General features: G+C 37.4%; 1 protein-coding gene across 3 annotated transcripts in view; it reads left to right on the top strand.

Annotated features, from left to right (window-relative positions):
* Nucleotides 1-25,027, top strand: part of MAP2K4 (mitogen-activated protein kinase kinase 4) — a 129,049-nt gene that overhangs the window by 18,820 nt on the left and 85,202 nt on the right. For 2 of the 3 annotated variants that reach the window (XM_010376128.2, XM_010376129.2), the window contains one exon: nt 15,113-15,215. The exons of the other annotated variant lie outside the window; for it this stretch is intronic. In XM_010376128.2, the coding sequence (XP_010374430.1) occupies nt 15,113-15,215 (103 nt within the window). The remainder of the gene's footprint in view (nt 1-15,112; nt 15,216-25,027) is intronic. 3 annotated transcript variants of the gene reach the window in all.

The raw sequence follows: 25,027 nt of genomic DNA, 5'->3' as shown, positions 1-25,027 counted from the left end.
GTTAATTTGTTCTAGTTGAGACCTCAGCAAGGTCTCTGCAGACATTGTATTTGGCTGATATGTCTCTTAAGTTTCTTTAAGTCTATGGTATTTCCTTCTTCTTTCTTTTCCTTACCATTTATTCATTGAAAAAAGTGGTTAATTTTGTAGCATTTTATACATTTCAAATTTGGCTGATTGCATCCTTTTAGTGTTTAACATGTTCCTTCATGCTCTGTTACTTACCTTTAACTGGTAGTTACAGAAACTTGGTCAGATTTTTGGCAAGAACACTTAGTTCATAGGCAGTGCTGTGCGCTTCCTGTTGTATCACATCAGGAGGCATATGATTTCTTGTTGGAGCTCTTGTTAAGATAAACCAGTGGGCTTAGGTGCTGCCAGTGTGATCCATATAGTGTAAAGTTCTCCGTCAGCCTTTCATCTGGTAGTTTTGGCCCATTAACCTTGTCTACATTAATTATTTTCTTAGGAATAGGTTATCTCTCATTTTCAGACATTTGTGGGCTTTGCAGATAGTAGTTGTATCCAGCCAAAAAAAGACAAAATTTGTGTTTGGAGCAAATTGTAGTTAAGCCTTGATCATCTCTGACTTAACTGTGCCAGTGGTGAAGGATATGAAAGTATATTTATATGCACACATATGATGTACAAATATGTATTGGGATGCTCTGTATTTGGATACAGTGAAAACTGGAGACCTGTCCTTTATACCCTGGAACATGAGTTGACCCGTTCATTAGGGCTCGTTAATCTTTGCAGACAATCAAAAGACATGTCAAGTAATAAGATGTTCTCTGGTGAAGTTGAGGAGCCAGTGGTTAGGCAAGACTAGTCCCACCAAATGAAGATCAATCCCACATCAGAGTCCAGCTTTTAAAATTTGTGTTCAGTGCTTAGAATGCTGAGACCCTTCAGGGCATTGCCTTCCCAATCCTTGGGAATCAGATTAAGTCATCAGAAGTCAGTTTTGTGAGGACTGGAAGTGGATAGGATTTCTCATCCAAGATTGAATAATAAAAATCTGATGACCTACTTGTGTTTTAATTAGTAATTACCTTTTAATGACCAGTATATTGTCCAGTTGGTGTCATTCACCCTTTAGCAGTAATAATTTCATAACCAGCTTTCCTTTTTTCCTATTCCTGTTCCTTCATGTAACTTTAACTAAATTATTAAAGTCTCTCTCATAATGTTCTACAACTAATTTGCTCTTTTGATTTTCTTTGTAAGGAACAAATTAGAAACATTTCAGTCGAGATTCTTTCATGTACTATATACACATGAAGTAGATAGAATGCAACATATCTTCTTTGAATTCCATTCATGCTCTTGATTATTCTTAATTTAGTCCAGCCTTTTAAAACTTTCAATTTGTAGAGTACATTTATGGGCAGCAAATAGTTTTTTATTGTGTCCACTAGGAAATAAAAGTGTCATTCACATGTTAATGTTTTTGAAATTGGGAGTTACTTAATGAGGGTCAAAAGAAGCCATTCGGATGGGAAGAGGAGCATAACATTGCTGATTATTACAGTATTACCTTTGTGTGGAAGATGCCTGCTCATTTTCTACCTTTGTGATTTGCTTTTGTAGTGACATAGTTGGATTTTGATTTAAATTTGACTGAATTGTTACCTAACATTTCTTAAAAATGATTACATAGTGTAATGCAGCACTGAAATGGAAAGTTGGTGAAGTATACAAAAGATCGCCACATGTCTTATGACTCATGGCAGTTAAAAATGCCACATATCTTTTTCTAAGCCAGAAGATGTCTGACTAATTTTTGTGTCATGAAGTTCTATTGTTAGCATTTTTCTACTAAAAGCTTCTGGTAACTTTTTCAGAGAACCTGCATAACATCCAGTTACACGTTTTGATTAATGAGGAAAAAAAAGAAACAACAGATTGGACCCATCAGGAAATACGGATAAAACACCCTATTGTGTCTCTTAGTGAAACTGTTTGTCCTCAAGATGTTAAATCAGACATTTGAGCTTCGATTTGTTATTTATTGAAGGAATATTTGAGTTCCTATTAAATGACAGGTGCTGTTACGAGAAGAACTGAGTTGTCGGACTCATTAGAATGTTCTGTCAGATTTCCAATGGTCAGAAGTCATGCAGATGGAGGCTAGGCATGGTGGCTCATGCCTGTAATCTTAGCACTTTGGGATGCTGAGGCGGATGGATCATCTCAGGTCAGGAGGTGGAGAGCAGCCTGGCCATCATGGTGAAACCCCGTCTCTACTAAAAATACAAAAATTAGCTGGGTGTGGTGCCGGGCACCGATAGTCTCAGCTACTTGGGAGGCTGAGGCAGGAGAATTGCTTGAACCCAGGAGGTGGAGGTTGCAGTGAGCCGAGATCGTGCCATTGCACTCCAGCCTGGGCAACAAGAACAAAATCTCAAAAAAAAAAAAAACCCCAGAAAAACAAACAAAAAAAAGGACCGTGTACTGGTAACAGGTTATTATAAGACCTCTCTAAATGGTCTTAATTAAATTAAAATATAAACAAAATTATGTATATGACTTAATTATTCTTTTGCCTTTCTGGATTCCTAAGGACACATCATGGTGAAAAACAACTATTACAGGTAAAGTAGTGGTATGAATTGTTTGCTTTGAGGATAAAGTAATTGGTCAGTTGGACAAGGTAGTCAGGCGTACCCTGGAGGGTGGAGAGAAGTCAGCTTGGAATAAAAAATTCACTGAACCTGGGCAACATGGTGAAACCTCTTCTCTACAAAAAATACAAAAATTAGCTAGGCATGGTGGCCTGTAATCCCAGCTACCCAGGAGGCTGTGGTGGGAGTGTCGTTTAAGCTTGAGAGGTGAAAGCCGCAGTAAGACATGATCATGCCGCTGCACTCCAGCCTGGGCAACAGAGTGAAACCTTCTGTCAGAAAACAAACAAACAAACAAACAAACAAAAAACTGTGATTCTCTATGGAGTCGAAAGGAAGGAAGGTACTCTCTAACTTTCCTGAGCAAGGAGGGTGTGCTCTTACATGCTCTTTCTTCACTTTTAGAGGATGTTCTTGAAGTCAGGAGTCTGCTAGGTATTTGAAGGACATCTGATTTGATAATCCTTGATAATATTTTCACATCAGTTTGTAAATGAACTATTGATATATGATGGAGAAAAATATATTCATAAACCGTATCTTGCCACTTTATCTCTAATTCACTTGGAATTTGTTTTACTTGTTTTTAGGCTTGTTTATGTATTTGGATAGTTATAAAAACCAATTACCAATATTAATGGAAATAAGGAAATTTTTATTTTATATTTTCAGTATTGACACCTTGGGGTGTTTTCTGACACTAAGCAATTCTCCAGTTCTCTGACAACAATCATGTATCCAACAATTGAATTCATTTCTGACACTATTTACCTGGAGTTAGCATTAGATCTCACAAGTTAAAGGACTCAGTGCTTTGAGATTATCCTCACTTAGGAGGCTAGTCACAAATAGGGTGTTCAGGATACTTATACTCCTGCTTGGATGACTACAGATTTGGGGATTCCCATTATCAAACTTGGCCACACCCCCCATCAAGTTTGATAATTTGCTAGAATGTCTTACAGAACTCAGGAAAGAACTTTATTACTGTTACTGGCTTATTATAAAGGTTTGAAGAGCCAAATGGAAGAGATAGGACCTTGTATAGGTCAAGGTATTGGGAATGAGGGGACAGGGAGGTAGCACAGAAGTTCTGTGACCTTTCCGGCACACTGTCCTTGATTCATTTACCAATCTGGAAGCTCCCCAAACCCTATTGTTAGGGGTTTTTATGGAGGTTTTATTAGGTAGGCGTGATTGATTGTATCATTGGCCATTGGTGATTGAACTCAGTCTCTAGTCCTTTTCTCCTTTGCATGGCAGCTGAAAGTTTTAACAGGCTACTCACTTGGTTGTTTTTTTCTGGTGACCAGCCCCTATCCTGAAGTTATATAGGGGCCCTCGGAGAGTTACCAGACACTTGCACAAACTTAGGTATGGCTGAAAGGGCCACATTATCGGTAACAAAAGACACTCCTGTCACTCAGGAAATTCTAAGGGTTTTAGAATCTCTGTGCCCCAAACCTGGGACAAAGGCAAAATGCAATTATATTTTTCATTATACTACAGGTACTTCTGTAGCAAAACTGCCTTACACACAATTGGCCCACAGCTTTGAATCTATCTGGGAAGAACAGTGGTAACCCAATAATGTGTTGTCTACTGGATGGCTGGTTTTTGTGTTGTGAAAAGGATGAACATGTTTTGTTTCCTTGGAGCAAATGGGTACTTACACTAGGAAGTTGTCTTCATCTTATAGCTTGCTTTATTCTAATCTACTTGCTAATGAAGTTCATATAGAATTGAAGTGCAGGAAGAGTTAATTACTTAGACTTATGACCAGTGTGACTTTCTTGTATAGTTAATAACATTATTACTTACAATGTTATAAACTTGCCAAGAAGGAGAAGTCATCTGATTGTTTTGATGTAAGGAAAAAACTCAAACTTTTTTCCTCTGCTTTCACACCATACAACAACAATCAGCATAGAAGACTTTGTGACCAAATATGGGGGATTTTTCCCCACCAGCAAATACGCAATCACTTCTGCAGCAGATACCAGCTGGGTGTCCTCCAGTTCAATTCTCACACTGTTTACCTGGAGATAGTGTCAGATCCCACAGGTTGAGGGCTCAGTCCCACAAGACTGCCCCCACTTCAGATATCAGTTGTTAAGTCTGGGCCTTCAGAACTTCTAACCGTCCAGCTCCCAGTTAGGGTTCCCACAACCCTCCTTTGGGGTTAATTAATTTGCTGGTCTTTCTGAAGCTGCTAGGTACTGCCAGTCATCAGTCAACTCATTAGCATCCAAAAAATACATCACCTTGGAAATTCCAAGAATGTAAGCAGTTGTGTGCCAGGACATGGGGACAAAACCAAAAGTATGTATTTCTCAATACCACATTTGGTAGCTCCTCAATTTGTGTGCTATTGTGAGTACTTGACCTGTCAGCTGAAATATGGATCCCCTTAGCCCTGTGGCCACTCACTAGAGCTCTGTGTCATTGTCCTTGAGTCAAGAACAGCCTTATATTTCTTTCATTGTGTTGTACACATTTTTTTTCATATGCACACATAAAAAAGGTTTGGAAGCACTGATTGGAAAAATGTTGATGTTATAGTTATAAAATATGGTTAATGTTTTTATTTCACTTACGGGTGGTGAAAAGTCGTTAAAATAGGGTGATGATAGGCTGTCGTGGCATTTACCAAGCAGGAAAAATAAATGTGATGTGAGACCTGTGGGCACTTGGTTCCTTGCTAGGGTTCAAGCAAGCTGTTCTTCAAAGAGTATCTGATACATGTCTCTGTCTGTACAGTGAGGTCAGACTAGAAGCCACTCTGTGGGCTCTGGGATATAGATGGAAACCAGAACAAACCTTATGACTTTTCTTGGCATAGCTTTCGTAAGTTTGCATGTTATATTCCTTGTTCCATTAGTAAGATCACTACCAAAAAAATAAGCATCAGTTATGTGGATGGTTTTCCAGAAATCCGAGTATCTTGTTCTTGGTACATTGTGAGACAGTAACTTGAAACTGGGGTGCTCATGAGGAGCTTAGTTAGAATATTGAGTTTGATTAGGAGGCAGAGCTTATCAAAGTGGCCTGTGTATTATGAAGTAAGAGAACACTGTTGACTGCTGTACATAGAAAATTTTGTTGGGGTTGATCAGTTTGGGTTTGTGTCTCACTTGTCTTCATGGGATTTCTGTTGATATATTCACAAGTTTGAGGCTTAAAAACACAAATGCCCTTTGGATTTTGCCAGAGTTTTAGGCATCACATGGATTAAAAAATGGTCTGAGCACCTGGATAAAATGCTGAGTACCTTTACTAACTCTTGATATTTTACAAATGTTTCCTCTTCCTGGCTAGAACTCTCAGCACATGTATAGCAGTAGTGCTTCTGTGTGAATGGAATCAGTGCGGGTATATAGCAGATTAGGCTGTTCTTATTAAGGACTGTGAAGGATGATGGTATAAGAGAACTCTTTAAATGAGCTAGGGACAAATTAAGGATTCAGAGAACTATTAATACATTCTCTTCTCCCTTGAACCAAAGGTGGAGATAACTAGCTACCTCCTTTTGGGTATCCATTTGGAACCTTCTCAGAGTAGTTTTGTAATTGTGGAATTCCAACTCTTAGGTTCCCATGAAGTCTACTTGCAAAATCATTGGAACATGGAGTTGAGGTTTAGGGGTTATTTTGGATAAGCTTTTTATATTTTGTTGGTGATTAAAATGTTGTTAAATTTCGCAGCAATTTAAACTACAGTAGGGCCTTCTTGGGTTAGTGGCTCCCTGGGTAATTTTTATGGGGTTGTACTAATCATGACTTGGCCAGAGAGATTTTCAGTTTAGCGTGTGGAATTATATATTTGCTTGTTGGTAGTAGACATCTGGCTCAGAGTCTGATAGAAAGTGATGCTGTTATTGGCTTTAAGTGATAGCTCAAAGGTGTGGCTGGCTGTAGAATCCCATAATGATGGCACTGTGCTTAACTGATGTGAAATAACTGGAGATCAGAGAGGGACTATTATAATCAATGGCATTGGTGGTTAGCTGAATCAGAGAATGGATGAATCAGTTGTGAGTTTCTGTTAATAGGTTTAAAAGGAATATAGGGTGTTTTGGGAGCCTCATTCCATGAAGCTTCATAAACCCCTTATTTTATTATAACTGAAATGAGTTAAATTTTTCTTTTCCCTGTTAGATGAACAGCTTGGAAGTGAGTTCAGGCTTTTAAGCCTTCAAACTCTCCCTGAAGACTTTGTTAACCAAACAAGGACCCCATAGTAAGAGGTATTCTACAAGTAGAATGCTGCTTTTGCCTTTGTCTAGTGTTCTAAGAATCTGATAGGAGCTGGTAAGCCTTTTGTTGTCAAAGCAGTACCCTTTCGGGAACTGATAGAGGAATAACATAATCCTTGGTATTCTGGGTTAAATTTTTTTTTTTCTACCCAAGAAAAGGACTATGAATTTTTTGCCAGAGGCCAGAAATGCTGAGGGTGAATTATTTTGTTTTTTTCTTTGGCAGGAGCGCCTCTGAGGCCCAAGCCTGTCAGATGAGGAAAATGTTTAATATTTAGGAAGCATGGCTGTTAGTAATCTACTTTTAACCCTAGTTTAGGACTTGGCCATCATACACGTAGACAACTATCATAATTGATAATAAAGCTGGAATTGATATCTAGCTGACTCTGTTATGCCTAGTAATGTCTTTACTCCTCACAGTGCCCCTATGGGTATCCCATTTGGCAGGTATCCCATTTGGCAGGTATGGCACTGAGGCAGAGAGGTGAAGTCATTTGCCTAAGAGATATAATATAGCTAGTAAGTAGCAGAGTTGAGCTTCAAAACTAGGGCAGTTGGCGCTGCTAGTCTATATTGCTTTTTCTGGTTTCTAATTTAGTACAATTAGGAAGGATCCTGGTTTAGGATAGGAATAGGATTTTTATGGGAAAGTGGTTTTAAACAAATCTACAAAGAAAGCTGAATTCTTTGTTGCTAATATATTTTGTTGGTTTAAACGCTATCAAACATTTTCCAGTTTTGTTCTCTAAATAATTTAATAATTTCTCAATTAGGTTTTAATATGTACTTGTAACTAATATCATAGTAGTTACCACTTTTCATGTCTACTGTTTGCCAACTGTTGTAGCATATTTAAGGTATATTGATCCTTATCACAACAGTACTGCCAAGTAGGGGATTGTTTTTATCCTGGTTTCACAGATGTGTAGTTTACTAAAGACCACAGAAATATTCCTGTTTTTATTTTTATTAGTATTTCAGTGTTACTAGTATTTTCAGTGGTGATCATTTGACATCTAGCAAAAGAACTTTCTTCCCTATTCCTACCCTTTAACTTCCTTGTACTACATTTCTTTTTTTTTTTTTTTTTGTTTTGTGACAGGATCTCACTATGTTGCCCAGGCTGCTTTTGAACTCATGGGCTCAAACAGTCCTTTTGCTTTGGCCTCCCAAAATGCTGGGATTGTAGGTGTGAGTCACCATGTCTGGCCTCACATTGCTGTTTAATTTTTTGGCAGAATGCCCAACGAAACAGTCTTTGTGGAGGGGTCAGCTGCCTTATCTATTGTTCACCTCCACTGCCTGGCATAGTAACTTGTTTGTAATTGTGGTATTTCTGCACTTGTGTAAAGTATTACATTGGGCTTTCTTTTTTTTTTTTTTTTTTTTTTTTTTGAGACGGAGTCTCGCTCTGTCGCCCAGGCTGGAGTGCAGTGGCCGGATCTCAGCTCACTGCAAGCTCCGCCTCCCGGGTTTACGCCATTCTCCCGCCTCAGCCTCCTGAGTAGCTGGGACTACAGGCACCCACCACCTCGCCCGGCTAGTTTTTTGTATTTTTTTAGTAGAAACGGGGTTTCACCGTGTTGGCCAGGATGGTCTCGATCTCCTGACCTCGTGATCCGCCCGTCTCGGCCTCCCAAAGTGCTGGGATTACAGGCTTGAGCCACCGCGCCCGGCCTATATTGGGCTTTCTAAAAATCCATTTTACACACAAAACTGTAAAATGTGTTGAAAGTTGCTGTTGGGATATTTACTTGATTTCTTAAATAAACTCAGAACCATCTAGTTTCCAAAATGCTTAGCTGTGTGGATGCGTAACAGTGCTTTAAAGATGAGAGTTCAGAGTTCTGAGTGAGATTTTATGAGTGTTTTAGTAATTGCTCACTCTTAGGTATCAAGAGTTGCCGGCAGGGAGATAGGGGCAATATAATATTAGCTGATAGCAACTCACTTAATACATGGATATATGGAATACCTGATATTGCAAGTGTAACATCTCTTTTTCTTTCTTTATTTCTATTTATTTATTTATTTAGATGCAGTTTCACTCTTGTCACCCAGGCTGGAGTGCGATGGCGCAATCTGGGCTCTCTGGAACCTCCGCCTCCTGGGTTCAAGTGATTACTACTGCCTCATCCTCCCGAGTAGCTGGGATTACAGGCATCTGCCACCGCTCCCAGCTAATTTTTGTATTTTTAGTGGAGATGGGGTTTCACCATGTTGGCCTGGCTGGTCTTGAACTCCTGAGCTCAGGTGATCCACCGGCCTCAGCCTCCCAAAGTGCTGGGACTACAGGCATGAGCCACTACGCCTGACCTAACATGTCTTTTTCTTTTGAGCTTGTGAAATGTTAGGTCTCTCATTACCATAGTAATTTAGAGAGAAAAGAGAAATGAAAGTAAGTTTTTTTCTACCACTTTATTTCTTCATTTCTGAAATTGTTTGACTTTAAAGTTGCACAGTTTGGAATTGTGTGTTACTCATTTCACAACCAGTGATTACAGATAATTAAAAAATTATTCCAGATAATCTTTCTGTTTTGAAAATGAGATAGTGACAGAGAGAGCCAAGGAAGAAATGAGAATTTAAATGACAGCTCCCCTCTCTGCGATGTGATATTCTGAATACTTGCAGGTCAAATACCAATATTCTTAAAGGTATTCTGTGAATGGCTTGTACACTGCAGTTCCAGTTTCCTTTTTGGTGTGGTTGGTTTGAGGGAATACCCTGTAGTGTCAGTGGGTGTTCCCTAAAAGGGATTGATTCAGATTGCTTTTTGATTATTCCTTCCTGGCTCCTTTTGCATGTGAGTAGTTGGCTTAAAAGAGCAACTATTTAATTTATATAATTATTTTCATTAGTTGAGTGCTGGTTCTGTCTCACCTGAGCTCGCTTATATGTATTTAGTAGGTCTGTTAGGATGACTGGGACTGCTGGGCCTTTTGTTCTACGTGGTCTTTCATCAAAGAGAATAGACTGAGCTGCTTCACATTTAAACTCAGGGTAGCTTTCCAGGAGGGTGAAAGTGGAAGCTGCAAGGCCTCATAAAGGGCTTAGATTTGGAAGTCATACAGTATTCCTTCTGCTATAATATTGTGGTTGCATCAAGCCCCAGGGCCAGCCCAGATTCACAAGGTAGAGAAATAGACTTTACCTGTTTATGGAAGGAGGAGCAAGGTCCCTTTGCAGATGAGTATGGACTCAGGGAGCTGTGATTCCTTGGTGATTATTTTTGTGACAATCTACCAAATAACCCACAGTGAACTCATCATTATATCGAAAAGGCTATACTCTAGAGGCAACTATTGTAGGTCCTTCAGTGATCTTCATTACCATGAACAATAAAGTACTTTGCTATTACTACAACAGATGTTAAACAAGGGCTCTCGAATATGGTGATATCAGTGGTGTTGAAGATAGGCGGATTGGCTAAAATGTTGTAGAGATGGTCTCCATTCTTACAGGCTGGGCGGGAGGATTCGAGTGATTCTAGTTCTCTGATTCTGACCATACAGGTAACAGAATCTTGCTTTCCTATGATATAATGAAACAAAACAAGCCCATTAGATGGGGGATGGGGGAGCAGTGAAATGTTGATAAGACAAACAATCTACTAATATTTGTAATTTAATATATATTTGTGGAACTGCTATTTTGTCTGAGGTACTGTTATAGGTGATTTGCAGAGTTCAAAGATGAATCAAGGTAGTTAAAATTTTAAAGCAGAAAATTGTTTACAATTTGATGGAAACAGACTTGAGGATGAGAGAGGATGGTAAGGTGAGCCCAGTGTAAATAGTGTTTCTCCCTGAGGGCCAGACTGATGTTTTTGGAAGCTAAATAATGCTGATTGTTAGTAGAGGAACTGACACCTTTTGCTGTTCTGTAAAAGGTGAAGGAGGGATGTTTTTGGTAACCTAGATTGCAGAGATTCCATAGATTTTGTATTGAGTAGTGAACTCTCAACTGCCCTGTTGGGGTTTTTGGCCAAGATCAAACCAAACTATGCTCAGCTTAGCTGGATGTGGAAAGCGATGTTAAAAAAAGGGTTGTATTGCTTGAGAAGCTGGTGGAGGGAGAATGTTTAGGGCTCTTTATCATCTTGTTTTTAAAGCTAAATAAACCTAGAAAGTGTCTTCCCTCCAACTTCAATATTCTGTGAGTCAGTGAGTTGCTCACAGTTAGACAAAGGATATTCCTAGGCCTCAGTGAGTGTGGATACACTTGACCAAGTCCCTTTCTACAGGATTATAGTTCTTAATATTCTTGATGATTCCGTGTTTGGGAGTGCTTTTCTCATGAGAAGTTTGAGGAAGACACTGTGCAGATGCTTTGGAAAGCTTGTTTGAATGGTGCTGGCTGTTCTCTTAAGGCAGAGTTTTGAAACCAGAATTTCAAGGATGATTCTGACAGCTTGTTCCCCTCAGCCTTGGAGTGACTGAGTGGGGACAGGACTGCTCAATGCCTAGGCTAGCCTCTGGGCCAGCTGCGGTTCTAATTTTCCCAGCATGTTGAACAAGTGTTCTTATTTTCCAAACAAGCCATGGCATGAAAAAAGGTAGGCAGTATTGCTTTGAGGGGTAGAACAGTGCTTTGGAAGTGTGATGAGGACAGGTACTGTTTTCCTAAGTCAGGGTCCTTGTTTGCAAACAACAAAGATTTACTCCAGCCAATAATCATATAGACTTAAGTTGTCTGAGGCTGTCCATGTCAACTTTATTCCCAAATCAATAAACGTTTGAAAGTGTTTTCTGTATCAGGCACAGATCTAAGGTTTAAGGTATACAGAGAATCCCTCGCAGGAGACCCCTTCTGTATAGATATTTTAGGATGTTTGATGCCTCGTTTCTTTCCTGCTGTTGTCAAAGGGACGATGTTTATCTGTGTTGACTGGTTAGAAATTGATTATATGACAGTCCCACCAAAGGGGTTATTATAATCACAAATTCATAATGTTTTTGATCAGTTATTTTAAACCCTGTTGTACAGATATTTCAATCTTTGTTAGCATCTAAAAATCTTCACAGGTCCTTTATAGTATCACTTCCCTCCTTTCTCCCTGTGAAAGTTGTTTCCGGTTTTTGAAAAAAAAATTGATATTAATGTCCTATTTGCTTGTAATTTTTTGTCATTAAAAGTATCTGAATACATGGTGATAGATTGCCATTCAGTTTGATTTTTTTGAGGGACCCTTGAAAAAGAAGTAAAGGAGAGAAGGACCCCACCCCAGTAGAGGCTCTGGTACTTAGAGAAAGTGAATGGGAGAGAAGATGCCTCCAGATAGCCAGAAATAGCTTCTCCTGAGTATTGTAAAAGCTATTTTTCTACTTTTCTTGAATCTCACCATCGGTTGACATTTTGGGGCCTTCCTTTTCCTCCTCAAAACTGCCTTAGAAGTTTATCTTAAACTGACCAGTATTTGAAGAGTTGGGGTACACAGATGAGACCCAGCAGTGTAACTTGATCATGTGCCAATCTCCTTGGCACTTGTTTTAGGCTCTGAGTGATCTTTACTTGGAAAGCCTTCGAAACTTACAGAATTGTTTAGTGTATTTTGTTAGTAAATGATCAGAATATAAATTTGGACTTTTTCAAGATAATTGCAGATGTCTCTGAAGTGTAGAATGTGTTTAAATCTAATTTATGTAACTTAAATCACATTCTGTTAATCATGGTGTACATTTATGAAGTTAATGGCCTTTAAAGCTTTCAATTTAGTTTTTATTTAAATGTGAATGCAATGCTGAAAAAGAATCTCTGTGTATTCAGTATAAATATTTATGTTCAAGAAAACAGCTTAAGTTTTAATTGTTATAATATATTTTATTGTTTATCTGGTAAGGTTAGCTACTATTCTGTCAAATTGGGCTTTTGAAGAAAGGACCAATTTTTGTTTTTCTTTCGATAGTTTTCACAATAGTTCTTTGTTCTGTCCTTGTCTTGCATTTTATCTGAGTCTTATTTTCATTTTTCTTCACATGGAGATAATGGATGATGTGCCAGATGGCTTCAAACACAAACTACATGACATATGCTCAGTTTTTGATTTGAGGAGTTTGTAAAGATTGAGTTTCTTCAACTTATGATAGCAAAGTTCCTTAACTTAATCTTTTCTGTAAACAATTTGCCATATTAAGGTAATTCACAGGTTCAGGTTCCAGAGATTAGGAGCTTAGTATCTTTGGGGACCACCATTCAGCCCACTACAGTCTGCTTTCTGGGCCCCAAATATTCATATCCTTCCCATGTGCAAAATACATTTACCCTACCCCAGTGCCTCCAAAATTTTGACTCATTACAGTATTAACTCAAATGTAAATCTCACCTAAATATTATCAGCTCAAAAATCCTGAATTCCATTACCAAAATCATTTAAATCAGGCATGGGTAAAACTGAGTCTTACCCAGGGTAAATTCCAGTTGGTTTTAAGACCTGGGAGTAATCCTCTGTATTTAAATATTTTCTAAAGAAAAGTTTTCAAGAAGTAAAACAGCATATTTACCAAAAATACCTTTTGTTGTGTATTGCTGAACCTTTCACAGAAAGTTTTTCTACCAGCAATATATCTTAATAGTGATTATTTTGCCTAGCCATTCTGATCATCATGTTATCATTATGTATATATAATATAAAACCTTCAGACTTTGCCATTTTCACATGAACAAAAGCTTAAAATGTTTTTGGTGTTAGTGCCTTTTTATATTTTTTCTCTTAATTTGTCTTTACTGCTCATATTCTTGTCACTTTTTTTCTGTTTTTCTTGGTTTGTATGATGTCTTTGTATAATTTAGAGCTACTTATTTTTGTATTGCAAGAATTTTCCCAAGGTTTCATTTTTTTAGTTTTGGTTTTTTTTGGTAATATACTGAGGGTTTTTGTTTTTGTTTTTGTTTGTTTTTAAATACAGTCATATCTGCTATTTTTCCCAGTGTACCCTTTGCACATGTTTGAATGTCCTTCCTCTACATTATGTGGAAAAGTCATACTGTACTATCCTTATTTCTGAAAATGGATGTGTCTGGTCTTCACGGGAATTCACATGATCTGGTAGAAAGGAGGCTCGTCTTTGAAAGCTCATCTAGGAGCCATGGCAAGGAGCTCTGTGCTCTTGTCTCTTTGCCATCTTCTCCATCCAGTGTGGCTCTGTCAGATTTTCAGGTCTCACGTTTACAGTTTGAACCCTCTATTAAATCCTCATCCACTGAGGTCAGAAAGTGTTTGGATTGCAGAGATGTTTTTTGAGTAGTTAGTTAACTGTATAATAAACTCTAGAGAGTGAGTGCAGGAAAAAGTGTCCCTAAGGTGAATGTGAAACCAAGATATGCTGCAAATGCTTAAAAAATTGAATTCTGTTACAAAGTATCCTTGGAAGTCCTAAAGAAATGATTCTGTAAGACTTACTGATATAGAAAGAAATGTCAGTGAATAAAGCATTTTACAAAGTAGTTTCATGATCTGATTTCAATTGTAGTGAAAAAATACGTGTCCGTATCTATGTATAGAAAAAAGTCTGCAATAGAAAGTAAACTGATTATTTTGAGGTACTTGGATTGATAAGTTTATGTAAAATATTAACCTTATGTATTGTATAGATGTATATGTAACATTTTTAATATATTTGATCTTTTTTTGCATTTTCTGCTCTTCTACAATGGTTGTTTTACTTGGGTAATAAAAAACGTTGGTACCTCTTCCCTTCCTACCCCAAGGAAACAGCTTCGTGGAAATAATTATTTAGAATACTTGTGTTACTAACTTGAAGTTTACTCTACCATGATGTTTTTAGCAATTTTTCAGATTCTTCACTCTGTTAACAGTTTTATTAATTAAAATGAAGGAAAATGATATTTATTAAACTGAGGACGTTAAGTATAACACTGGATAGATGGTAATATTTTTAGAATTTTTCAGTATATCTGCTGAGATAATTGATTTTTATAATAGTATTTTCATTTGCAAAAGTATTAACTTCCCTGAATAATGGAAACTTGGAAGTGTTAAGCATTCTATCTATTGTATCATGGCCTAGTAAATGATTTGTAGTTAGTAACAACTTTATTTTTTCTTAGTTCTGAGAAATTCCTCATTGCCTTTCAAAATATTGTCCTATATTAACTGTTTGTTAAAGCAAGTTCTCTTGCCTTTTGGTGTGACTTTCTTATGCCCTCAGAATAGTACCTGTTTTGTAGTACTTGAAACTTTTACTTTTTATTTGTTATTTCTCAGGTAAACGCAAAGCACTGAAGTTGAATTTTGCAAATCCACCTTTCAAATCTACAGCAAGGTTTACTCTGAATCCCAATCCTACAGGAGTTCAAAACCCACACATGTGAGTATTCTTGGTAATCAAATAAAAGGCTCAACTCAAGCAAATATTTTAAAGTTATTGTATTTTATGAATTTTTCCAATTATGAGATGTCAGTGTAATTTCTCTGACTGAACTCTCTGGGAGTATTGTTTATTCTTTTCCTTCTGGAGTTGCAGTTAAATTGCAAGTTACGTCTAGGAAATTTAACTGTCCTCTGTCCAACTGTACAAATCTTCACCACTTAGTGACAAAATAGAGACCCATCTTAATAAGCTAGATTTCTGCAAGATTTCCATGTAAATTGAAAGAATTGTGTACATGTGAGTTACAGATATCAGTGGTTATTTCATTGACTGGATTTTTAAATTAAACAATAGAAATAATATTGTAGCATCTTAGTGAAAATATTATGAGAGCATCTTAGTTAATATAAAACAATACCTTCAGAACACTATTTTACATTAGCCTTCAGTTGAATCTAAGTGATGTGAAATATTAAAAAATCTCTTCTTATTTCCCATCCTAACCTATCATGAAAATGAAGGCCAGTGGCTGTACTTTTATAACTATGTCCATAAAAATAATTTTGAGCCAGTTTCAATATTGAGAACTATAAAGCAAGTGGTGTAAGGTATGACTAAAAAGCTGACAGATACATTATTTAAAAAAAAAAAAAATTTCTCAACAATTTGCATCTAGACCTTATTAAGCTTAAAATACTTTTATTCTTCCCAAAGAAGCACTTTTATTGCTATTTTCTCTTCTTTCAGAATTTGGTATGCATTGTATTTACAAACAGTAACAAATTGGTAGAAGGTAGTGTCTTGCAAAAGAGATGCTTAAAATATTTTTAAAACAGCAATGTCTAGAAGGGAGTGGGGTGTGTGTATGTATATGTATACTTATACTTTTACTTGTAGCCTTAGAGGGAATGAAAGATATTTTAAATAAAAAGTGTAGTAACAATTTATTTTTCTCAATTATCTATCAATTTTATTAGATTAGTGTTCATAATTTTATACTTCTTGTCAGAGCTCAGCCTAGAGTCCCACCCTTTTTACCTTCTCTGAAACATCAAGTAGGGGCTCTCTTGAGGAAGGAAACTTAGTACTTATTAATTAGTCAGAATTTCGGCAACAAGGAAACAATTCTTAAAAGAACCTCCTTCCTTATTTCTTAGAATTTGTAGTGAAAGCTAGTGCAAAACTAATTATTTAACGTAGCTCATTTCTGTTACTATAGTTACTAGCTGAACCATATGTTTGAAGTCTAAGAAGGAAAGGATGTAGCAGTAATCACCAAACTTACCAGATCTTTCTTTTTCCAAAGCCTTTTTGGACAAGGAGAAAGACAACCTGACTTAAATTAGAACTGGAAAAACATTCATCTATTTGTACTGTCTTCCCTCTGCAGTCTCTTTATGTATGTGGAATTCATGGAGCAAAATTTTTTAAACAATAGTAAACACAGGGTGGAAAAAAACTGTCTTCCAAAGTTGAGTTCAGGTTTTGTTTTGTTTTGTTTTGTTTTGTTCTTAACTAATGTTTTATAATAAACCTATAGCCAGCTAGGTTTCTCATCCTTTGTTTCATCTCAGCAAGTATTTAAAGTTTGAAAGGACATGGTGGTAGGTATTTTTACCTTATGGTAGAATCTTTAGAGCTTGATTCTGGTATGTAAAAATTTGAGACCCAGACTTTGTTGGAAGTTTTTTATTGTACAGGTCAATTGTTCTGGGTTAGGAATAGGTAACTGCTAGCGTTGTTACTGGTCAGAGAGAACTGTTTTATTACTTACAACAGCATTATCTCCTCTACCTTCCCAGCCCCTTCCAAAAGGTATTCTTTTTTTTTTTTTTTTTTTTTTTGAGACGGAGTCTTGCTCTGTCGCCTGGGCTGGAGCGCAGTGGCCGGATCTCAGCTCACTGCAAGCTCTGCCCGCGAGTTTACGCCATTCTCCTGCCTCAGCCTCCGGAGTAGCCCGGCTAGTTTTTTTTTATTTTTAGTAGAGACGGGGTTTCACCGTGTTAGCCAGGATGGTCTCGATCTCCTGACCTCGTGATCCGCCCGTCTCGGCCTCCCAAAGTGCTGGGATTACAGGCTTGAGCCACCGCGCCCGGCCCCAAAAGGTATTCTTTTGTACTCTTCCTCTGAGTTGTTTGCCATCCATCAGCACTAAAAGCCATTGTTAGTTTCTGTTTAGGATGAGTACTTGCAATTAGAAAAACATAACTTGTAGTTTGTGGGAGTTTTGAAATAAGATATCTCTTACCATTTATATGTTTTTTTCTCCTAAAATTTCCTTGAACTTTAATAATTACCGATGTGATTATAAAACTTGTTCATGAATTTAGGAAAAGATAAGATGAAATAAGCAACCTAATGAAGTTAAGATATGTCACAGGATCTGGTTTCAGATCTCCTTGGCATTTGATATCTCCTGGATTGCAGGATCCTTTGCAAGATTAAAGTGTTCTTTTTTTCTGAGAACCAACAGTTTAAATAAAATTCCAAGAAGTGACAATTGGCTGTGGTAATTTTAGTAAGGCATAAGGTAATATGGAGTGAATGTCAGATTAAAGGTGCACGAGAGGAAATCATTTTAGATAACCTGCGTGATGAAATGTTTCCCAGAAGAACAAGATTTTACTGCGTTTCAAAAGCCAGGCAGGGAAGGTTAAGTGAAGACAAGAGACAGTGGCATTCTGGTGAGCGCATATGTACAAGAGAAGTTTTGGGAACCATGTGTAGATGTGTTTAAGTGTAGCAGAGATGTTATTTATAGATTACCTATTTCTCTCTCTCACTGGAAGCTTTTAGCATGTTTTCTTTATTCTTGATATTCTGTAATTATATGAGGATAAGCCTCAAATTGCATCATCTTCCCATGTATCAGATTAACCCTTTTAAAGATTCATGTATCTCTTTTTTTGGGAAAATTGCTGCTGCTTTCCTTTTGGTACATTCCTTCATGTTTTTCCTATCACTTTCTCCTGAAACTTGTGTTACTAGGATGCTAGACTGTCTGTATCCCCTGTATCTTAGACTTTAAAAAAATGTGTTCCGTCTCATTGTTTTCTTACTCTGTATCCTGGGAGATTTTCTTTATTTTCCATCCCCTCTATGGAATCTTGGCAATCAGTTTTAATTTCCAAGAGTTGATTGTGGCATTTTCTTAGGATTCTATTCTTAATTTATTCTGGAATAAATTAAATTAAATAGGGAATTTAAAAATTCTTTTCTGTTGTTCAATTATCGATTTCCTCAAGGGTCAGTTTTTCTGACCCCTTTCTTTCTCATTAGTTTTTTTCACATCTTATAATTTTTTTTGTTTTTCATGTCTTGTTCTTGATTGTTTCTTGAATGGGAGCTTTGGTTATGGATCATCACCTGGTGGGCTTGGCTTTACTTTTCTGTGAGTATTTTGAGAGCTAGCTCTTAGGCCAGGAATATTACCAATGCTAGAATTAGTAGAGCCAACATTCACCTTAGGAAGGCTGGTTCTCTCCAGATATGTTTGTTTTCTTTGAAAATGTGTCCCCTTTTTATTTTAGGGGAAGAGTAAAGAGGAAAAGTGGAACTGACTAGATTTTCTTGTTTTTTTTTTTTTTTTTTTTTTTTTAAGTGGTAGAGTCTCACTATATTGCCCAGGCTGGTCTTGAACTCCTAGACTCAAGGGATCCTCCCTCCTCGGCCTCCCAAAGTGCCTGGCCTAGACCTTCCTTACAGAAAGAAGTTTAATTAACTCCGGTTTCTAGGCCTTCATTTCTTCTGACCATGAATTCTCTCTGATCCAGGGTTCTATTGGGACCATGGTTTATCTCTCATATTCACTGCATGTCTGCCTCCTACCATCTGTTACAGGTTATAGTTTTTTTTCTCTGTTTATTTTTAAACCTTTTATTATGGAAAATTGCAAAAGTAAAAGTAAAGTGGTAGATGAATCTGTCTTTACTGTCAATCAGCTTTAACAGCTTCAGCAGTTAATAGCATGGCCAGTGTTGTTTTATCTTTTCCTCCAACCCCTTAGTTTTAACCAAATCTCAGATGTTATGCAATCTATAAATATTTTAGTATGCATTTATAAAAGACAAGAGCTGCTTTTTAAAGACATAATCATAGTACCATTGCTACATCTAGTAGAATAAATAATTCTTTAATATCATCAAATAAGCAGATGACCTCATTAGTTTTTTTATTTTTAATAGTTTGAAGTAAGGTCTATACAAGGTCCTGCATTCTATGCAGTTAGCTGATCAGTCTTGTAAACTAGAGTTCCTTCTCTTGAAATCAATTAGTTTTTCTTTGTGATACATTTTTATCTACTCTTAGGCATTTGGAAATTTAATTCTTTTAGTTTGTTTATTGCTTATTTCCTTAAAAAAAGAATTTTGAGGGGGTTCTTGAAGGATGAGGAGACGACCTGAACAGGAAACCTTGATTTTTAATTATCATTGATTAAAATTATAAATATTTCTGACAGAAAATGCATATTATAATAGAGACTCTTGTACCCACTAACATTTTGCCCCTTGGCTTTTAAAATGAAAGATTAAACTGGATAGCCAAAGGGTACAAAGAAAGAGCAAAGGAAAAATGTGTGGCTACCTTTTAAATTTTCATCAGGTTTGGATTCTACTAGACACTATAAGTCTTTTTGATATAGGGATATTCTTATAAGTATGGCCGGCTTGTGTCAAAATCATGTTGTGTATATGAATTTGACAAACAGAAGTAGATATTCTGGTAAATATTCTGTGTTTTCATGATGGTGAGTTATGGTTGAGTGCTCTCAGTGTACTGAATCATTTAGAATGTATTCAGTGCAATTGTTATTCTGAAAGAACAGCCCTTTTATCTTCATAACATATCACAATTGTCAAGAAGAAACACTAGCTTAAAAGTTAACACTGGAAATAAATAGTGATGAATGCAGATAACATTTTGGGGCTTAAGCATTTTGGAATCACATGTTTTAAGTTTAAAGGGCTCTCTTTAGACCAAAAGGATCTCTAGGATCTCCCTTATCTTTGTTTATTGCATTGGAACAGACACTCAATTGTGCTATAGAACATCTAGGAGTAGTTTAAAGAGGTTTCAAAGTCCCTAGTTAATAACTAATATTCCTCATATTTCTTGATGAGCCTTCTCAGTAGAACTTTATCTTAAAACTTAGAATTTCTTCTTCTGTTGGTTAAATTGTGAGAACTTTGTCTTTTAAACGTTGCTGTCTTAGAATTAATGACGAGGCCGGGCACAGTTGCTCACACCTGCAATCCCAACACTTAGGGAGGCCGAGGCAGGAGGATTGCTTGAGCCCAGAAGTTCGAGACTAGGCTGGGCAACATGGCGAAACCCCATTTCTACAAAAATAGAAAAAATTAGCCATGTGTGATGGCATGCGCCTGTGGTCCCCCCAGCCACTTGGGAGTCCGAAGTAGGAGGGTCAATTGAGCCCTGGAGGTTGAGGCAACAGTGTGCCACTGCACTCCAGCCTGTGTGAGAGTAGAGACTCTGTCTCTATTAAAAAATACAATAAAAATTTGTTTTTTAAAAGAAATAGCAATGGGTAGAAATTTAGGAGTCTGGATTTCTATCCTTGCATTGTCGTTATCTCTGTGACCTTGACTTTATCACTTAATTCTGATCTCAATTTAGGCATTGAATTAGAATAGCGGCATACACTAATTTATGTAATGAATTGGGAGGGGAGAGAAGCGAGCTTTGCACTACTTTCTTTAAATAAAGTCTCATCTACAAGACTGATAGGCTAAAAAGATAAAGGAGGACCTTCTCTGACTGACATGTTTGTGAGGTGGTAGAGAGCTTTGTAGCGTTGTCTGCCTTCATTCCCCAGAATAGTCCCAGGACATCTCTGGTGAATTTCTAAGTGTGAATACCTCTAATCTACATGAATTTGGAAAGTTTTTTCTATCTCTGAAATTTTTGAAGCAATCATGATACTATGAAATCTCTACATTTCTGTGGTGGAACACTTTTACAAAATAGCAGTAATGGTAGAAGTATTTATGGGTATGTATTAGTAGATGCTGTTTAATCTCAAATGTGTTAAATACTGTGGCGTGTGTGTGCGTGTGTGTGTGTGTGTGTGTGTGTGACTGGTTTGGCGCTACTGCTGCGAATCTTTTTTCTTACTGTAGTAAATACACATAAAGGAAACATTTTTATCTTAACCATTTTAAGTATACAGTTCGTTGGGATTAATTATGTTCACATTGTTGTGCATTTGTCACCATCATCCATCTCTAGAACTCTTTCATCTTCTCCAATTGAACTTCTGTACCCGTTAAGCAGTAAGTCCTTATTCTCCTTCCTCCCAGCCCTGGCACCCACCATTCTACTTTCTGTCTCTTGTGAATCTAACTGCTTTTTAGGTACCTCTTGTAAGTGGAATCATAACAATATTTATTTTGTGTCTAGCTTGTCTCATTCAAAATAATGTCTTCAAGGTTCATTCATATTGCAGAATGTATCTTTCTCCACCCTTTTTAAGGGTGAATAATTATTATTTTATTGTTATGTGTATGCAGCATTTTGTTTAGCCATTTATCTGTTGTTGGACATTTGGGTTGTTTCTACCTTTTGGCTCTAGTAAATAATGATGCTGTGTTTGGGTTAATCTTTAAAGCTTAGATCATTTTACTTCTTAAAGTTACAGTTTAGGGATATTCAATCTTATCTGTAGTCCCACATTGTACCTCAGCGTACCTGAGGCTGTGGTACATTTCTGTAAGTCAGCAATTCACTGGAGAAGTGATTCTCTACAGAGGTGGCAGTGGTAATAGAAGTGGTAGAACTGATTCTCTTTGTGGGCCCTTTCCCCCTTGAGATTCACATTCCCTTCAAGCTGGATGTTTATAGCTGAGGTGGTGGATGCTAATTCTGGAATATGTATTTGCATAGATTAATGATACATGCTGTTGAGTTGTGTGCTTTTGGTCTTATAAATTGTCTTTGTTCTTGAATCAGAGACCGAGGCAGACATTAGAAGATAGCCCTGGGTTTTTTTTTTTTTTTTTTTTTTTTTTTTTTTTTTTTTTTTTTTTTTTTTGTTTTGTTTTGTTTTTTTTTTTTTATTATACTTTAAGTTCTAGGGTACATGTGCATAACGTGCAGGTTTGTTACATATGTATACTTATGCCATGTTGGTGTGCTGCACCCATCAACTCGTCAGCACCCATCAATTCATCATTTATATCATGTATAACTCCCCAATGCAATCCCTCCCTCCTCCCCCCTCCCCCCTCCCCATGATAGACCCCAGTGTGTGATGTTCCCCTTCCCGAGTCCAAGTGATCTTATTGTTCAGTTCCCACCTATGAGTGAGAACATGCGGTGTTTGGTTTTCTGTTCTTGTGATAGTTTGCTAAGAATGATGGTTTCCAGCTGCATCCATGTCCCTACAAAGGATGCAAACTCATCCTTTTTTATGGCTGCATAGTATTCCATGGTGTATATGTGCCACATTTTCTTAATCCAGTCTGTCACAGATGGACATTTGGGTTGATTCCAAGTCTTTGCTATTGTGAATAGTGCCGCAATAAACATACGTGTACATGTGTCTTTGTAGTAGACTAATTTATAATCCTTTGGGTATATACCCAGTAGTGGGATGGCTGGGTCATATGGTACATCTAGTTCTAGATCCTTGAGGAATTGCCATACTCTTTTCCATAATGGTTGAACTAGTTTACAATCCCACCAACAGTGTAAAAGTGTTCCTATTTCTCCACATCCTCTCCAACACCTGTTGTTTCCTGACTTCTTAATGATTGCCATTCTAACTGGTGTGAGATGGTATCTCATTGTGGTTTTGATTTGCATTTCTCTGATGGCCAGTGATGATGAGCATTTTTTCATGTGTCTGTTGGCTGTATGAATATCTTCTTTTGAGAAATGTCTGTTCATATCCTTTCCCCACTTTTTGATGGGGTTGTTTGTTTTTTTCTCGTATATTTGTTTGAGTTCTTTGTAGATTCTGGATATTAGCCCTTTGTCAGATGAGTAGGTTGCAAAAATTTTCTCCCATTCTGTAGGTTGCCTGTTCACTCTGATGGTAGTTTCTTTTGCTGTGCAAAAGCTCTTTAGTTTAATTAGATCCCATTTGTCAATTATGGCTTTTGCTGCCGTTGCTTTTGGTGTTTTAGACATGAAGTCCTTGCCCATGCCTATGTCCTGAATGGTACTACCTAGATTTTCTTCTAGGGTTTTTATGGTATTAGGTCTAACATTTAAGTCTCTAATCCATCTTGAATTAATCTTCGTATAAGGGGTAAGGAAAGGATCCAGTTTCAGCTTTCTACTTATGGCTAGCCAATTTTCCCAGCACCATTTATTAAATAGGGAATCCTTTCCCCATTTCTTGTTTCTCTCAGGTTTGTCAAAGATCAGATGGCTGTAGATGTGCGGTATTATTTCTGAGGACTCTGTTCTGTTCCATTGGTCTATATCTCTGTTTTGGTACCAGTACCATGCTGTTTTGGTTACTGTAGCCTTGTAGTATAGTTTGAAGTCAGGTAGCGTGACGCCTCCAGCTTTGTCCTTTTGACTTAGGATTGTCTTGGCAATGCGGGCTCTTTTTTGGTTCCATATGAACTTTAAAGCAGTTTTTTCCAATTCTGTGAAGAAAGTCATTGGTAGCTTGATGGGGATGGCATTGAATCTATAAATAACCTTGGGGAGTATGGCCATTTTCACGATATTGATTCTTCCTATCCATGAGCATGGTATGTTCTTCCATTTGTTTGTGTCCTCTTTGATTTCACTGAGCAGTGGTTTGTAGTTCTCCTTGAAGAGGTCCTTTACATCCCTTGTAAGCTGGATTCCTAGGTATTTTATTCTCTTTGAAGCAATTGTGAATGGAAGTTCATTCCTGATTTGGCTCTCTGCTTGTCTGTTGCTGGTGTATAAGAATGCTTGTGATTTTTGCACATTAATTTTGTATCCTGAGACTTTGCTGAAGTTGCTTATCAGCTTAAGGAGATTTTGGGCTGAGACGATGGGGTTTTCTAAATATACAATCATGTCATCTGCAAACAGGGACAATTTGACTTCTTCTTTTCCTAACTGGATACCCTTGATTTCTTTCTCTTGCCTGATTGCCCTAGCCAGAACTTCCAACACTATGTTGAATAGGAGTGGTGAGAGAGGGCATCCCTGTCTTGTGCCAGTTTTCAAAGGGAATTTTTCCAGTTTTTGCCCATTCAGTATGATATTAGCTGTGGGTTTGTCATAAATAGCTCTTATTATTTTGAGGTACGTTCCATCAATACCGAATTTATTGAGCGTTTTTAGCATGAAGGGCTGTTGAATTTTGTCAAAAGCCTTTTCTGCATCTATTGAGACAATCATGTGGTTCTTGTCTTTGGTTCTGTTTATATGCTGGATTACGTTTATTGATTTGCGAATGTTGAACCAGCCTTGCATCCCAGGGATGAAGCCCACTTGATCATGGTGGATAAGCTTTTTGATGTGCTGCTGAATCCGGTTTGCCAGTATTTTATTGAGGATTTTTGCATCAATGTTCATCAGGGATATTGGTCTAAAATTCTCTTTTTTTGTTGTGTCTCTGCCAGGCTTTGGTATCAGGATGATGTTGGCCTCATAAAATGAGTTAGGGAGGATTCCCTCTTTTTCTATTGATTGGAATAGTTTCAGAAGGAATGGTACCAGCTCCTCCTTGTACCTCTGGTAGAATTCAGCTGTGAATCCATCTGGTCCTGGACTTTTTTTGGTGGGTAGGCTATTAATTGTTGCCTCAATTTCAGAGCCTGCTATTGGTCTATTCAGGGATTCAACTTCTTCCTGGTTTA

This window comes from Rhinopithecus roxellana, chromosome 19, assembly GCF_007565055.1.
Source record: "Rhinopithecus roxellana isolate Shanxi Qingling chromosome 19, ASM756505v1, whole genome shotgun sequence".
Classification (NCBI taxonomy): Eukaryota; Metazoa; Chordata; class Mammalia; order Primates; family Cercopithecidae; genus Rhinopithecus; species Rhinopithecus roxellana.
The sequence above is the reverse complement of the archived record's forward strand: the minus strand, read 5'-3'. Positions and strand labels throughout refer to the sequence as shown.